General features: G+C 36.6%; 1 protein-coding gene across 4 annotated transcripts; it reads right to left on the bottom strand.

The window, feature by feature from the left end:
- Positions 1-643: 643 nt before the first annotated feature.
- saal1 (serum amyloid A-like 1) lies at positions 644-9,206 on the bottom strand. 4 transcript variants are annotated; one of them, XM_066668573.1, is made up of 13 exons: positions 9,067-9,206; positions 7,475-7,674; positions 6,914-7,015; positions 6,311-6,394; positions 5,660-5,739; positions 5,455-5,514; positions 4,710-4,825; positions 4,193-4,355; positions 3,269-3,351; positions 2,860-3,030; positions 1,607-1,803; positions 1,420-1,512; positions 644-995 (listed from the first exon to the last, which is right to left on the bottom strand). In XM_066668573.1, the coding sequence occupies exons 1-13, from the start codon at positions 9,068-9,070 to the stop codon at positions 888-890; spliced, it is 1,461 nt and encodes a 486-aa protein (XP_066524670.1). In that variant the 5' UTR covers positions 9,071-9,206; the 3' UTR covers positions 644-887. The 4 variants fall into 4 exon arrangements, with proteins under 4 accessions (XP_066524670.1, XP_066524671.1, XP_066524672.1 ...); XM_066668574.1 differs by having other exon boundaries at positions 7,475-7,611; XM_066668575.1 differs by lacking the exon at positions 9,067-9,206 and adding an exon at positions 8,888-9,036.
- Between the last annotated feature and the right edge of the window lie 9,226 nt (positions 9,207-18,432).

The raw sequence follows: 18,432 nt of genomic DNA, 5'->3' as shown, positions 1-18,432 counted from the left end.
GTTTGATGTGTTCTCCTTGTGTCTGTGTGGGTTTCCTCCAGTTTCCTTTCACAGTCCTATAGTTGGTAGATGGATTTATTTATTCAGAAGTGTCCATAGGTGTGTGTGGTCCTGCTCTGGACAAGTATCACGTCCAGAGACTGTTTCTGCCTTGTGGCCAGTGATTCTGAGTAGGCTATGAATATGTTGAAACGATTACAGAAAATGAATGAACAATCACATAATATCTATCTTATAATAAGAAAACCATGTTGTTTGTTACCGAAATAACTCATTGCATTTTTTCTTTTCACTTGCAAAACCATTTTTATGGAGCATGCACAGTCTGCTATTTTTTGCCATATCAATTTATGTCAAATGAACAAATAACTGAAATGCATTAACTCGTGAAATCATGTGTGCAGCTGATATTTGGTCATTTACAGACATTAGTCACTTTAGTGGTCTAGTTTTGAGCAAGGACCTAGACTTCTGTAAAGCAGCTTTGTGACAACTGCATGAATCTGAATGTGTACAATATAAGAAAGAAGCTGGGAATATTTAAATGACATAAAATATAATTAGTATAAATCAATAAAAATATATTGCACAGAACCCAGGCAATAAATAAATAGACATAATACAGTTTGTGTTCGTTTATTTATATATTTATTTTAAAAAGCCCGCTTGTATTAAAAAAATAATAATTTACAAACATTTTCATAAGAACTGTCAATGTCTATAAAGTGAAACTGTGGTGCAGCCCACCAGAGACTCTCACATATCCAAAAATCCAATGGAAACAGCACTTCTGCTCTGTTCACTGATATCAGATGTAGAAATACTGTGCATTTGAGAGCTTCATCTTGAAGGGATTAAAGTCTGTTCTATTTTATGCTGGCTCTGGTCTAGTCTGGAGTGGTCTTGTGTGTTTCTGATGGGTTGGAACATTCTCTCTTTAGAACATCTGCCAGTTTGGGATCGACCTCAGACAAGGTGGACACCAAGCACTCCACCTTGAGACAAGAGAGACAAGACAAAACAATGTTTCTCTGAAGCTTTGGGTTTCTACAGAGTTTGTGTCTTCTGTATCTGTGATGCAAAACAGTACATTCTGTGCAACATTGATAGATTTATGTTGTACTGAGCAATCATTCCAGTGAAGAAGGAAGAATCTAAAATATGTTTATGTTTATTATAAAGCCTACTGGTATCTAGGGATTACTAAATTTAGGAGAAAAGAACATTACAGTAAAAATATACAAACATATATCTGGAGGAAATTCAATGAATAACCAACAACAGACAGATCTCTATTACAGTTTGAATGACTGCATTTCTAAAATCGCAGTCCAAACATTGCCAATGATGTTATACAGCAACGTAACATATTTTGACTGCAAAAGCAGTTGAGAGAGAGAGAGAGAGAGAGAGACTCACAGCTGTGATGTTCTGGGCAAGCAGGGTCTTTAAAGCACACATCCAGATCTTCTCATTAAGATGATAGGTTTTCACCAGTTCCGACACGCTGTCCTGCAAATCACACAAAAAGACAGAATTTAATTTGCACTGTGCATATTGTTACGTGGTGTAAATGTAAACCATTACATCTTGAAGCCAGACTCACTATGGGCAGCCCTGTGAAGATGGTGGAAAATAGGTCCAGTGTTATCTCAACCAGAGCCTGCATATGTACGTCTTTGTCATCCTCTCTCTTTTCATTTGTCTGTCCATCGTCTGACCCTTGCTGCCCATTAGGCAGTGATTTCTGTATTTCAGTATGAAAGTACAGGATGCGGAGAAGACTGCTCACCAATGACAAATCTGTAACAAACCAAAAATTACTGTACTGTTTCTTCAAAATAATTTGATGAAAGTTCTGCTGTAGGAAAAAGTTTGACATCGCTGTCTAAACAAAAAAGAAAAAATGTATGTAGCAAAATTTCTGTTCAGCAAAGAACGTTTGGTGCAATATGGATGATAGGTGGCATTTAAAATGATGTCAAAATACAAGTGGAGTTATGAGGTTTAGACACAGTGACAAGTCGTCGTGTAAAATATTGGGTCAACACAGAGAACTCTAGAGAAAGTAGGCGTCTAAATGCCTTAAGATTTAATTACATTGTCCTTGCACGTTTTTTCCATCCATCCATCCATTATCTGTAACCGCTTATCCAATTTAGGGTCGCGGGGGGTCCAGAGCCTACCTGGAATCATTGGGCGCAAGGCGGGAATACACCCTGGAGGGGGCGCCAGTCCTTCACAGGGCAACACAGACACACACACATTCACTCACACCTACGGACACTTTTGAGTCGCCAATCCACCTGCAACGTGTGTTTTTGGACTGTGGGAGGAAACCGGAGCACCCGGAGGAAACCCACCAACTCCTCACAGACAGTCACCCGGAGCGGGAATCGAACCCACAACCTCCAGGCCCCTGGAGCTGTGTGACTGCGACACTACCTGCTGCGCCACCGTGCCGCGCACGTTTTTTCTTTATTTGCAAAATCTAAGATTTAGGAAAAATGAAACTATGATGTTCCATATCATTTGCACATTTTAAAAGAGTTTTTATTCATCCATTAAGTTAAAGCAGTTGTCTTTTAATCCTTCTCTGTGCTCCTTCAAGATTTTGGCTTAACTCCTGTCTCTGTGACCTAACTGTGTGTGGGGAAGTTCATGGATGCATCCAAAGTTTGTAACTACGTAACTGTAACTATGTAACTGTATTTTTTTTTTTCATAAAAAGAGGGCAATTATCAAATGTAATAACTGAAAATCAGTTATAAACAGAATACATTTTTTTGAATAAACTGAATAATATGCTGTTCAGACAAAGTAAAACATGTGAGAGGCTGTGCATGTTCATATGCTCACTGATGTGTGTCTCAAGGCTGCCGTATAAAGCAGACAGTAAAGCAAGCGCAGGTGTCAGTAAAGTCTTCTGCTCCTGCAGGATGAGAGGGGGGTCCCCTGGCTGACACAGATCGTCACACACCACCTGACACAGAAATGTCCACAATGCCTCCCCACATCCTACATCTGATACTGAGAGAGAAAAAGAATGTTCAAACAATAAAAGCATTGTTTAGGCAGGTGAACACACACACACACAAAAATTACAAAAATGCTGGCTTGAATGAGACTTGTTAAACTCAATTCAATCAATTTGAATGATTTTTTGAATGGAGAAGTAATTTAGTGACAATGAATTTTTTATTTGGCTATTAACAATGAACTACCTGGAAAAATATTAAAATATCTGAAAATAGATCTGGATTCTCACCGAGATTCTGCACTCCTTCTTCTACTGTAGTTAGGAGCTGAAGAGCATGCAAATAAATTTCAAGAGCCTCTGGATTCTCCTTCCTAACACATGAATGCACACACACACATACACACACACCAAAATATATTGTTTCAGAATCACTGTGATGTGCATATGCACAATCACAACAGGACATACAATGTCAAATTAAATCAAAAACATCAGGCTTAAACTTCTTTTATGATTGGAAGGTTCAGGTTCTGAACTGCAGTGAACTGCAGGCTCTGCATTTACAGCCAACCACCAATCAGTCATTACTGATCAGCTGACTCCAGCCTGGATGATAGAAGAGAGTATTATATAAATACACCTCTGACATGGTGAGTCCTATTCTAATGATTACATTTATTGAAAATATTAAAGCCTAGTTTGCTTACATTCCTTAATGTTCAACTTCCTAGTCTTATGGAAAGCTTAAAATTAACATGGATTTTAGTCTGTCAGTTGACTGACACATTCTCTAAAAGAGTTTTTTAAGCAATCCAAATATTACAAATTATTTTCCTGTTTTGTTAACAGATAAACTTGTACTTTCTTTAAATCTAACTGCTGTAAGCAGAATTATTTTCGTAAACACATTAGATGTGTTTTTGTTTTGTTATTAAAATCGTGACTGTTGCAATTAAATGGTCTTACAGGGTTTGTACAGTCCTTTAGCTTATACACCAAAGGAGTCTTTATTCCATCAGACTGTTTTATTTACTGATAATTTAATGTAAACTGTATTTCAAGAAATGTGTCAGAACAGCTTTCACACAAATCACTTGCTCCACCTGTAAGTGCTTAAATGTTCAGAATGTAAATGGCAAAGTATATGCACAATTTACTTATCTGTGTAGCTCTATTTATCTTTTGGTAACACACGTTTGAAATGTGTCTGACCTAAGCTGCGTTGCAGCCTCCAGTAAGGAAGAGGCAACGTCCTGATGCGTGCCATTGTCTTGGTCACCCTCACTGGGCAGTACAGACAGCCAGCTCTTCATCAACCCCTCATCCTCATCAAACAGCTTATCAACCAACTCCCCAACTTTCATCAACAATTCCACTGCAGAGAGAGAGGGAGAGACAGAGATGTTTGAAAAAAAATCATAATCATTATTTTAATCAAATAAAAACAATTAGTAACAAAGTAAACACCACAGAAGCAGCAAACAGAAACTTCCAGACTAACACATTCTTTCATTTTAATTGAGGTGTCCCCCCAATTTTATATAACAAGTTATTCTCTAAAAGTAATCAAATGGAACAAGACATTATTCTGGGATGTCTTAGTTAAACTTAGTGAAAGGTAGCATTTTTTAAACTGAGAGAATTCACCATTAAAGACTGAGAATGATTTAACTCGAATAAATACTTTAAGTCGTTATATCATTTTGTGTCCGAGAACCTCTGAACCTACCATTAGTAGAGCTGCGCATTATGAAACAGAGGTTGGAGCATGTGGCAGGATGCTGCTGTATTCTCTCAAGCCACAAGGGGGCAACGTCGGCCTGAGATACACACGTCACCAAGAGCCTGGACACAACAATCAGCTCAAGTCAACAGAAACATTCAGTGCATTAGAAAACCTATAATAATAATAATTGCTTATTTCCATCATCATTAGGAATGCACTGCCTTTTTATCTGTGGGCTAAAACGATATTTGCACACTTTATTTATTTTGGAAACATGTGGTGAGCCTTATATATCCACTTACCTTTTAATTTTAAGGGAAAGAATTATTTAAACTGTTTGGTTTTAAAAGAAAAAAATACTTAGCTATCAATATTTAATATCAGAGGGAGTTTGAACTTGTGAATCATGAAAATCCTGTGACTGTAGCTGAAGCTGTTCCTTGTAGTCTAAAATATGACATCTTTTATTAGGAAATATTTTTGCAAATGTGACAAAATTGCTGTACAAATACCACAGACCTTTGTTCAATTTACATGTGAAAACGGTGACTGAATATTCTTAAAGATGCTGCAATACTTTAAGCCTAGGTGCAATAACAGCCATAAACAATATGACTAACATGCAGTACTGTGGATGGAGACAATGTTGGGTAGATATATTAGGAATAAAAATATATACACTATGATCTATCAAGGACATTATATCAACTTAAACACACCAATTAAGAAGTGGTAAATACTTTCTCACCTGCAGGTCTCCAACAGTGTGGGGGGGTCACTGTCAGCCAGAAGTAAAAGAAGCACAGCACTAGAATAGGGGGGGGGGCATATAAATCTAATATACTCCAGCACACAGTTTTATAATCATTTGAGTACATTAATAATAAAAAAAAAACATGAAAATTTACACTTATACTTTTCATAACAAAGAAGAAGGTAGCATGTTTACATACCATAGGTCATCATTCTGACTGAGAGACACACAAGTGTCATGGAAACAAGCCATATTTCCTAGAATTCCCACACAGATTTCCTGTAACAGGGTGTGTGTTATCATCCAACAAACTTTACATAAGATCTTAATGCAGGAAGAGCACATACACTGCACATATGATTCTGGATGCTTGAGGGCATAATCATATTTTTTTTCTGCAATAAGCAGTAGTGTATAAGACATATTATCAGGTTTGAGTTATTTTATCAAATATTTGATATCATGTGTATTTGATTCCACCAAGCTATATGCTAATATTTCTTGAACAAGAGTCATTTTTATTAAACAGCAAAGAAAAAAATTAATAAAATAGCATGTCTTTGTGCTCATACAAAAACATCTGAGCTATAAATAATACAAAAACCTGAACTGACATATATACCATCATACAAAACCTTAATGCCTCTATATTAAACTCCTCTACAATGAAACCTGAACCCAATTTCTATTTCTTTTATACAGCACTAGCCATTCAAACGCAAAAAAAGTGGTTTAAAGTACAATCAATTATAGAGAGCATATACTGGTTTAATGCCAGTATAAACACTGCTGCTGTTATTTACTGATAACCAAGTCATCTTTTCAAAATAAAATTAACATTGTAACTTACAGTAAGCCGTGGACAGCGAGATTTTGCAATTACTCCCAGTAATATGTCTAGAGCTTTAAACTCCTGTAGAAAACCAGCTACATCCTGCAGACACAACAGACAAAGGAAACAAACATGGACAAACATTCAGCTAGAGGGGTAATGAAAATTTACCTTCATCGTGTTTTTCAATTCCAAAACTATGAAAAATTAAGTTGTAGCTTTAACATGTAAAGAAACTAAACTGCAGCTATATATATTTGATAAAACCTCAAAATGAATTATGTTGCACATGCTAATTTTTCCCTACCATATTAAATTGTATTAAACCGTCACCGGTAGGTTTCCACTCTACCTGAGCCACATCTGTTTAAATCTCATAGACATGGAATTTTAAAAAGGCATTATACACAGATACTTATTGATGCAACTGCTGGTTCAAAGTGCACAAATGCTAATAAGGGATAGAAATCACAGACATGACACCTCGTTTTTGGCCACAGTTACAGAGAGAATCTGCTGTCTATTCTGCTGAGAAACTGTGAATGATCTTTCATACAAAACATCCACAATACAAAAGCTGAATGTAGGCCACCTGTAGGCAGAGTTGTGGCCAATACAGACCTTATCCATGGCCATGTCCCACACTTTACAGAGTTTGTCCTCATGTTCATCTGAGAGTTCCACCAGACCGTCTCCCTGATTTGACTCCTGCTCTGTGACCATCTGCAGGAAAACAAAATATGAACACACCCTGTATTTTCCATTAATATTGTTTTTTGTGCTGATTCAGTTTATTCTCTGAAAAAGACCTAATAAATACGAGCAGTTTGTCAGCTTGTTACATATTTGCACATGCAACTACAGTTCTCTCTGTATTTATAATAGATCATAGATATCTTGGACAACCTCAAATTATTATCTTTTTTTTATTTTAACATTCGTAAAAGGGCCACCAAACAGAAATAACATAAATACAAGGGATGAATAAACAGAAGAGAGGGGAATAAAGTACAGCTATGTGAATATTTTATGTAACAATCTCAGTAAGTGGTTTGTGCAAACTTTATGAGAATGATGCCAAGCAAGAGTATCATTTTCAAATTCTCACTAGAAAGAGACAAAGATAAGTAATTTATGACTGAATGGTGGATTATAACATTAAATATAAGAATACTTGAATACCTCAATGAGGCTGGTTAAAGTACTAAAGAGCCAGTGCTTGCTGTACACTGTTTCTCCAATAGCATCAGCATCTTCCACCTTCTCTTCGTCATCTCCCTCAGGAGGTGGTGATGGATTACGGTCCATCTCCGGCGAGTCTGGGTGGGACAAAGAGCTGGACTTATGGTCATTCCCTTGTTCACTGCAGTTCTCCTTATGATCTGATAATGTAACCATCATATGACATTGTTATTGCTGGCTCAGACTATGAAATCATCTCTCAATTGCAGTCAATTAGCTTAGCTGAAGAGTGTAAAATTTGCTTCATTTTTTTGGCTGTCATAAAAGAAACCACATTTATTCTCAGCCTTGCAACTCCACTACAAATATAAAACAGGAAACTTCAGACAAAAAAAAACGTGTCTTGGCTGACCAGCTGTATTTGGTGTAAGGGGTAAATATTTGATTTTCCTGTAAACCACTGACTTAAAAGAACCAGTTCCAACACATTAGTTGTGAAGTCCAGTGTATTAAATGAGTCAATAATGGATGCAAATGTTCAGATCTCTTCCTTATTCAGAGTTTACTTAGAAGAATAATGTACATCATACCACAAGAATACACCAGAGAAAAGACAGGAACATTATGAGTGGTGGAATTAATAATGAACAAAAGCAGAATACATAAACTAATATTTAAATTAAAAACATTTTAAATGGACAATTGGAGTGATAGCCCACTCCAGGGTGTGTTCCACATAGGCTCCAGACCCTCGGTGACCCTGAACTGAATAAGCAGTTACAGTGTGTGTTTTATCAAACAAACAAAAAAATCCCCAAACATATTTACCACATTTGATATCATGTGATAAAAAACAAATGTTTATCTTTCATGTTCAATTCACAGTAATTAATCTTATTTTTATAGCAAATTAATCTTGATCAACCTCATTTCTATCAGATGTGTGTAACTCCCTACCTGTTCAGAATCTACTCAGAAAAACTGTAACTTTATCGTTTTAGTCCCATACTTTATCTAAAATTGTAAATGTATTGACAAAGACAAAACACAATCGTCTTTCAGTTCCTAATGTACACTTTAGATAAGATTAAAAACACTTAATCTGTTTTTTAAGAGAGACATTAATATCAACGTATCAAAAATAATACTATGTGCTGTTAATGGGTGATACTAACGTATTAAAACAGCACTAAAGCAAGGTCAGGACGAGGGAATAACTCAGAGTTCAGAGTATATGAAGACATAGCACAACACAGGGAAGGTTTCTACTCTTAAAGTCCCAAAAGACATTTTTTTTCTGAGAGAATCACATTTATAGTGTCTAAAACATTATACTGTTTCAATGTACTTATTAAATGCGTTATCGACGAGGTTAACTTCAGCGCAGAAAGCTGGATGTGTGGAGATACTAACACTCAATGAGGCGGTGAAGCCGGGCGCCAGAATTTAACTGCTGTGTAATTTAAGGTGGAGCGAAGAACTGAAGACTGGAGAATAAGTGAAAGGAGTCAACATCAGCCTCAAAGCCAAAGATGAGCCGGAGCTGAAGCTGAGGGTTTAGCTAACAGGGTTCACTACAGAAACAGACTCACCCATCAACACTGAAGATGAACTACAGTTCAACTACAACAACAGAAAAGCACGGTCTGTAAACTGGAGGCTCAGCTCTTCTTCAGCGCGGATTAAACTGGGTGAAATGGGCGCTTAGCGCCGCCTGGTGTGAGAGCTCTGTAATAACAGAGAAACGCCGCAGAAAATCCATCGGTCAGACACACCCCGCTATGGGCTCATGTCGACGCATTGCCTACGGCGTAGGATCGACGCATAAATGAGTATAAGCTTAAATTAACACAAGCGAGATCATATTCCTTTACATAACCTCCTCTCTGCCTCAGAGGACAGCTCTAACATTAATCACCAGGAGGGGTTTAACATACAATTTCAGATTTTATTTCCTATATTTCTGCCTTATATCGATACAGAAATGTTAATTATATTTAACATTACAAAATGAATAATAATAATAATAATAATTATTATTATTATTATTATTATTTGGTACTTAAAAATTGTATATATTGCTATAATATTACAATACAAGATATTGAGTTTAGTGATAGTATACAGGATAGTTTAGTGATAGTATACAGGATAGTTTAGTGTTACAGTGTGGATACAATGTGGACAGAAGAGCAATGGGCCTGTTTAAAGTGAAATGAAGCATGTAACTACATAGACATGTAACTCATGTTGAGAAATTTCAAGTGAAGTGAATCTTCTGTTTCAACTGGATGTGTCAACACACTCTTTATTGTCTGGGGAGTTTACAGAGTAATTGCTCCATGTTAACATCCTCCCTTTGCTAACATAGCTCCTCCGTGCCCAGCCGCCATTAGCTACTTTCTGTGTGGGAGTGTGTGGAGAGCAGCTGTCTATACCGAAATCTAAATGTAAACTCTAATAAAATTTTAACTCAACAGGAGCAGGTGAGGGTTTAGGTGATACCACAGCCCACTTATATCTCTATTTAAGTGCAGTATTTGCCCATGGAGGGACTCCAGAAGAGCAGGGCACCTGGAAGCATATGATGCATAATCCTTTTATTTATGTACTTTTGTTTATCATTAGTATATATATATATATATATATATATATATATATATATATATATATATATATATAGGTATTTATATACCTTTTCTACAAACCCAAAGATGTTTTACAATCAACACTGCACAGAACAGCATTCCAATCAACATCAATTCACACATACATACATGAGAAGTGGCAGCTAATGGCGCACAGTGTACTCTCAATCAGGAACGACAGTCCACTGTTCATTAACAGTTCAAACTCACAGATACAGACATTCATTTACATACACACACACACTCATTCACTCACACACCAGGACAGTTCTTAGAGAAGCATTTTCACCTAACCTCCATCTTCTCACATATCAAGCCTAAAAAGTCTACCTTATTCACTAACGGCCTTTTCCCCTATGTTCTTAAATGGGAGTGTATAAAAGTTGCTTAAAGCAATATGGCTAAATTTCAAACTTTTATTAAACTGTCCTTAAACGGTCCTCTTCTGTGACAGAAAATCATCTGTTACAAAACGTTTATAATTTGGGCCTTTTTTATTGGTCACATCTTCATTAAATATCCAAATTCATATTGTAGACAATTAATTTCATATTTTAAAAAACACAGTCAATTTTATCATTTTAATTGTCACTAATATGCTTTGATCTTAACATTAATTGACACATCATATTTTCATTGAACAGAGATTACGTACATTTTTGTGCACCTGTGCCCAATCAACAAAGAAAGGGGAAAAACATATAACTCAGTACATTTTTGTGAAGCCAACTTCCTTTATTTTTCTGCCAAATATTTTGAGAAACCCAGACTATTTATCTTCTGTCCATTATGCAAGTCTGCTCAAACAGAGGACAAATAATCTACATTAGTGTATAACAAGGAACTTGTACCACAAGCTGGTAACTTGTGTCAAGCAAACGGAACATCTGTGATGTGCAGGTCAGCAAATATTTGATGTCTTTCAAGACCTGAGGGCCTTCTCAAAACTGTTACTCATAATTTCCTTGTGAGTTTGGCCCAAGTCCAGCCATGTGTCCCAAATTACAAATCGGCAGGGCGCCATCAGGGTTTTTGGGCCTAATGATAGGATATCACGTCATCCAGCATCCATCATCCACCCAGTGTGGGGGGTACCTACGGGTCATAGCTTCACAGCTCACATTCAGTGCATATCGGGGCCCCAACCTAAATTGTTTTATGGCCCCTGTCAGTCACAGGTCCTGATCCTTAGTAATTAATTGTATATTTCAGATGCATGTCTGATTCCTCATTCATCTCTTGTGGACAATAGGACCAGGATGTTAGACTGGTAATGACACACCTGTCTCCTGGACAAAGACAGATGGCATGCAGCACATAATGACGTATCTACAGGTCCGTAAGGATGTGGATGTCTTCTTCAGAGTACCACAAACAAATACAAGTATGGTTCTATGCAAAATTTAGAGACCAGCTTTCATGAATATTTAATAAAGCTGCATTGTGACAACATCAGTTGTATAAAATATCTGTTAATAAATATAACTGAAATAATTTCCATGTAAAAAAACTACTTGGCATGTTGTAGGTAATAAATGAAGAAACAGGACATTATCTGAGACATAACCAATACAGACACCATCATCAGATAAACAGCATTTAAAATGTTCCTCTTTGAGAGTGCTATTGGGTGGAAAGTACTGTGAAGTTGTCAATAAGTTGTTACTAAGAAAGAGGAGCAGACGAAACGGAAGAACATTTGCAAATCAAACATAGAAGCAGCTGGATTTTTTTTAAATGGACTGACCGACCCCAGAGCCCGACTTTAAAATCATTGAATATTAATTGGATAAATGGCTTCTTATTCAAATGGACCTTTCCACCTTAAATTATAGAGCACCTTTAAGGTGGAACAAATCTTTCAAAGAGAAATTGGTGTATTGGACACTTCAGTAAACTGGCCCATTCATGACGTGAAATATTTTTGGGTCTCCAGTGGATTCTACTGATTGAGACTTTCTCAACTGTCTATAAATTAAATTAAAAAGAATTAAACAAACTTCAAACTGTAGTGATCTTTTGTTGCTGTGAAGTGTGAAGAGAGGGAAAACCTCAGGAAAAAATACTAAAATTAGGGCATGGAACAGCAAGAGAAGTTTCTTTAAGCTAATGTTATTCTATCTTTAAAATCAATTGGGTAAATACAGATATTGTTGGGAATTCAGAAACAAACTCTATTGTAAATTCATCTGTGCACATCTAATGCTGAAAGTGCACTATATTTAAGCAGGGTTGTAGTGAGAAATTCACTATTAGGTGGGTTTTGGCAAATGTGATATTTGTTGACCTGGGAGGGCGGTGGGTACTAAGGATATGTCATATTAGAGGGTTGCTTGCTTCCAGCATTTGTTTGGCTGAATATACCACCAGGGCCACAGATAAATTGACAGAAAGCTGTTTAATTCATTGTTTACAGCAGGTTCTGATACATGCGTTTAGTTGATAGTGAGTTCTGTGCCATTCTGCTGAGCTTGTAAACAGCAGTGAAAAATATCCAATGCACCTTTTGTTGCATCGAACACGTCGAGTAAACACACATGCTACATTTAGCTGGACATCCAGGATAATGACCCTACAAGCTCTGCTACGTGATATTAAATTATCTGAGGCTCTGTGCTCATTCTGGAGTTTCTTAAGCTCAGTTTGTGCTTAGGAACCAACTCTTCTGTGGTTTGAGATGGGAATTAACTTTTCTGGTTTGGGAAACAATTTATGTTGGTGGAAACATGTCAAACTGGTTCCTTGTTGGTGGAAAAAAACTATGGGTTGGCCTGGGTCCAGTTTGTGTAGCATTGGCCATGCCATTGCTGTCAACTACTGGTTCACAAGTAATTTACAAATGTAAAATTTCTGTAAATGTTAAGAAATATTTCAGCATGAACAGATACAGCAAAACAGGCACAAAAAAGCAACATCCAGGGAAACCTTAACCATTTGTGTCATGCCTTTTTCTGCTATGTATATGTATACAGACTCCTAACCCAGCCTTGTGCCAACTGATCAGCACCTGGCTCTGTGCATAATGGTTAGTTATTTTGTCTAATTTCCATATGTGCCCTGCCAACTACATCTGTGACAAGCCTTCTGAATTTAACCTGTTCTCCGACATGTTCGTGGTTTGGTATGTTTTCATGCTTGTAAGTTGTGTTTTCTTAAATCTCCATTTCAGTGTTCCTCACAGCCCAGTTACACACCGAATACACCATGTTAAAGAGACACTATGTGAGATTAGGTGGTTTTTCTCCAGTACTGTACTGAAATCATTAGGGACAGGGATGTGGGTGGTTTCCTGCCCTCCTCCAAAATGACTTAGTGCAGTTTCTGCAGTGCTGAACCTGGAGTATTAATGACAGATACTATATTCTCTTTATTACAGCTCAGAGAAGCAGCTCAGTGGCTTTCAAGATGTAATTTTATGGTAAAAATATTATGTAGTGTTCCTTTAAATCTCAGATGTTTTCATACACACCTCAGATCTAAAATACAATTATTAGACATGTCCTGATCCAATCGCAATGATTGGTATCGGGGTTATCATGGCATTATTTTACTAATCAGTATCAGCTTTATTGTGCCGGATCCTCCTCCTCCTCATGTGTGTGACAGAGAGAGATAGAGAGAGTGTTTATTACCAGAGAGAGGTTGTTTATCACTAGAAGCCCCAAGAGCCGATTGTGACCGATGTGAATATTCCCTCCAGTGCCTGTGACTCTAAAATGAAGTGTGCTTTGTTGTGATCTGACTCAGCTCCACTTCCTGTATCTGTCATTTCAAATTAATAGCCCGCTGCAGAGTTTTCATAAAAGTCTGAAGCAGCTGCTGTAGTGATTCTGCTGCACTGAGAAAAACTGTGTTGTCTTTTTTTTTAAGATTGTTTAAGATTTTTTAAGACTGTTAAGATACACTAGCACTTTAAAGAAACAATGTGTAATATTATTTACTGTACTTGGTTATAAAATATCTAGGGTGTGTGTTCATGGATTGAAGCAGTAGCATCCCAGAGAGCAGTGCTGGAGCCATCTATTCTCGTTGAGAATTGTCCAATCCGGAGCAGAGCTCTACTGGAACTTCAGCCTCAGATCCCGCTTTCTGTCCAATCACATTACAGTACAAACCCACTGCGTTGCCAGGTCTACAAACATAGTGTCTTGCAGCCATGAAATTATCAAGTGAACAGAGTTAATGTTTTATTTTACTGGATATACCAAAATACCCCATTGCCCTTCTAAAAACCTATGACTAGAGACGGAGTAAAATAAGAGGAACTATTGGCCTCGTGTTTGAAAGGTCGAGACAGTTTAGAACCAGTGACACTAGAGAACAGAGCTAGAGCTGGTAACAGGTAACAGCAAATCATTTCGGAAAAAAATATAGGAGTACAGATGCTTATGTATAGATTAAAAGGAGTAAACACCATAGATTGTGTGTTTTATATAAAGAAAGTGAGGCATAGCGAAGTTTGAAATGTGTCTGTATTTTGTGTGTTTTATACAAAGAAGGTGAATATCAACATGATTGAAAATTGTAGCTACCATTGTTTGTTTTAAAGAAATTGAGACGATTTCATGTGTGTTTCTCTGTGGTGTGATTGAACAAGTTAAAAAGTAAGACTTGTGTTTGAAAAGCCTTGCATATTCACCTATTTAAGGTGGAATGGAGGTATTGGTAGCTTGGTACCAATGCAAAGCTTGGTAGTACACTCCAAATATAAGTGTACTATTAAGCGACTAGTAAGTAGATGTTTTAGTTACATGAGTTTAGTTGGTCATGTGTTTTAAATTGATTAAATGGGAAATAAGAAGTGTTTGAAAACAATATTTGTTTATAAACCTAGCACTAGCTTTAGCTTCGCATAGCTGTTTAAGGTGGAAATGAGTATTCAATAAGAAGCTGGACAAAAACGCAAATACGATTCTTAACACATTTAATGTGGAACTAAATGCTTGAATATGAGAATTTTGAATAAGAAGCAAGGGTCTGCCTCCTAAAATGACATGTATGGTCAAAGGGAAAATGAAACCAAACTATTCTAGCCTAAAATGTTAATGTGGTTTAGACAGTAGCTACATTCTTGTAAATGCAAAAGGGAAACGGTGGCGGCTCTTTCCTTTTTTACCTTTCACTTAAGTAGGTAAATGTTTGACATTACATACATTTCGTTTGTGTGTTTTAAAAGGATTAAGTGGAATAACAGTCGCTTAAAAAGTTCCAAAAGATATAGCGCTAGCTTCGGCTCTTAAGGTGGAACAGGTAATTCAAGAAACTGGTGAATAACGCCAACAAGACTCATGTAAGGTGGAACGCATTGTTTGACTACACTAGCCTTGTCTAGTCGAAATATTTGCTAATGTGGATTTGGACAGTAAATGCAGGGAAATGGCAGCTGCTCGTTTTTTTTTTTTAATCTTACTCTTACATATGTTTATGTTTTAGTAAAACGATGAACACTTTTCTGTGTAAATACGTAGATTATGGCACATTCTTTTTAGCTATTAGGGTCCAAAGGTTTTAAACTCGTCTATTGTTCAGTTTTCCTCAAATTGGCAACCTCAGCTTGGCATTGGTCAAGCTTCACGTCTGGGGAGGAGGCAGAGGGATTTCCACTGTTTTTAAACTGTATTACAGTTCAGATTTTAAACGCTTGGTGTCAGTATCACAGATTGCTCCTTTAAAGTGGTGTTGTGATATTATGACTAATTTGAGTGTTCCGTTTATACTACTGCAGTGCTGCACAAAGTGGAATTAGTATAAACTGTTTTATGGCGACACTTTTTCTTTACTTTGTTATTTTGTAAAAAAATAAAAACTTTAAGTAGCAGTTTGGATGCATGTAATATGTTCAACCTGCTGCACCCCGTGCTGCCCTGTTTTATATCTTGAAAACATACATTTAATAATTCATTAATTCATTGTCTGTAACCACTTATCCAGTTCATGGTCGTGGTGGGTCCAGAGCCTACTTGGAAAATACCGGGCTCAAGGCAGGAACACATCCTGGAAGGGGTGCCAGTCCTTCATAGGGCGACACACACACTTACACACCCGCTCACACCTATGGACACTTTTGATTTGCCAATCCACCTACCAGTGTGTGTTTTTGGACCGTGGGAGGAAACTAGAGCACCTGGAGGAAACACCAACACGGGGAGAACACGCCAAACTCCTCGTAGACAGTCACCTGGAGCAGGACTTGAACCCACAACCTCCAGGTCCCTGGAGTTGTGTGACTGCGCCACTGTGCCGCCCTACATAAGTTTATGGTATATCTAATTATTATACAGGCCGTCTAATTCTTCAGGGGGACAAAATATCTCCCTGAACACTGGTTATACTTTCTGAGAATTTTTATAGTATAGTTTGGTATTTTTATCTGTGCAAGTGGTAGATAACTAAAAAACACACACATTCATATCTCTTTTTATTTTATTATTCCTCTTATGCATATTCATGGCCAGTGTTGACTTAGATTTGAACCCTCTAGAAACGTCTTTTACTGTTTATTCTCTGATGAATACCATTTACACTTATGGGCACATCCTCTTCTCAAACCTTTTTATGACCATCATTTATATAAATTGTGATCTGTGGCTGTATAGCTGTGTTGCGAAGTACACTATGAATATGTTATAAAAGCAATAAACAGCAATAAAGCATTGAGAAAAATTACATTAAACTGATATTATCAGTATGCTCATTTTATCAATAAAACATAACTATCACAGCAGCAATAAAAACACCTCCTTGATAAATAATGACCACCTTGTCATCTAAGAAGACAATATTTATGATAGCAATGAACACTTCAAGACAGTCCACATGTGGAAATTATGCCATTAATTGCCCCTTTGTATAATTGAAATTTTTTTTTAATTGCTATATGTAGTGTCTTTTGAGTGAAAATAAAACTACACTGTGTAATCTGAATATATTTGAAATATATTTTTACACCAGGATAATTGAACCTATATCTATCTATCTATCTATCTATCTATCTATCTATCTATCTATATAGTCATTCTATTGGTACATTCTTCATTGAATTTTCACAAAATGTGTAGGACAGCTGTGTAAATAATGTAGTAAACTGACAAAAATGGACATACATTTTTTTTCTGGACAGTGACAATATGTAGATTGTTCTACTTAATTTACCATTTAAAAATAAGGTTGACAGCAAAAATGCAATCTTAAGTACTCTTATATTGTTAAGTAAGTAAGACTCCAAAGCAGCAACACATCTCCGACCCTTGTGTTTTCTAGAAAATTGTGTTACATGCAGTGTTTTAAAATCATAATGAGTACATGTGAACCTTTGCTTTTTAAAATCAGGTGTGTAGAATATGTAAAAAAACAGTGAAGAGAATACGTAATAAAAATTTAATTATTATTATTTTTTTATTGTAGCCTGTATGGCATGGTGACTCAATATGTAATTTTGCTGCCATGCAGCTCCAGGGTCCTGAGGTAGTGGATACAGTCCCTGCCTTGGGTCACTGTCTGTGAGGAGTTTGGTGTGTTCTCCTTGTGTCTGCATGGGTTTCCTCTGGGTGCTCCAGGTACAGTCCAAAAACAAATTGTGAGTTTGTGATGTCTTGTGATGGATTGAAAATCTGTCCAGTGTGCACAGATGACTGTTATTCCGAACTTCCACGTATTGTAAAGAAAGTACATGCACAAAGCGAAATTTGAAAATATTCTGCATTCATAGATGACAGTCTGCTAACACAAAACCAGTTTTTACTGGGACTATTCTCAGCAGTGGCGGCAGACTCACTCACCAGAAGTGCTGTGAGCTGCTCTCATGTCCACTCGACTCTGGGCTGTTCCACTTTTATTGTTACTTGACTATAGCCATCACCTCTTAACTTGCTGTACCCATCATTTCAAAATTAGCAGCCCTCTGCAGTGGTTTGTGACACTTCATTGCACTCATTCGATTTAATTCATTACCGCAGCAGTGGTATGAGATATTGTAATATTTTGGTAGTTAAAAAGAGGGGGGTTGCATTTGTATAATAATAATAATAATAATAATAATAATAATAATAACAATAATAATAATAATTTTATTTGTATAGCAAAATTAACACTTTATACAGATAGTTTATAAGACTCACTTATAAAATATAAAAAGATAAACAGTTTTACCACATTTAAAGTTATATGTTGAAATAAATGTACGATGAAAAAGTAAATATACAGGAATTTTAAAAAAAGTAATAAAAATGAGAAATCATACATAAACTTAGAACATTGTTAAAGTGACAGAAATTACACTAGAGAAATGCTGATTTAAATAAATAACTTAAG

Source organism: Hoplias malabaricus, chromosome 4 (genome assembly GCF_029633855.1).
Source record: "Hoplias malabaricus isolate fHopMal1 chromosome 4, fHopMal1.hap1, whole genome shotgun sequence".
Lineage (NCBI taxonomy): Eukaryota > Metazoa > Chordata > Actinopteri > Characiformes > Erythrinidae > Hoplias > Hoplias malabaricus.
Note: the sequence above shows the minus strand (reverse complement) of the source record. Positions and strands in the feature narration are given on the sequence as shown.

Coding starts and splice junctions, on each gene's coding strand:
- saal1 (XM_066668573.1), bottom strand. Junction 3,352..4,192: donor GAGGCTGCAACGCAGCTTAG/GTCAGACACATT, acceptor TTCATGTGTTAG/GAAGGAGAATCCAGAGGCTC. Junction 1,804..2,859: donor CAGCCTTGAGACACACATCA/GTGAGCATATGA, acceptor GGTTTGTTACAG/ATTTGTCATTGGTGAGCAGT.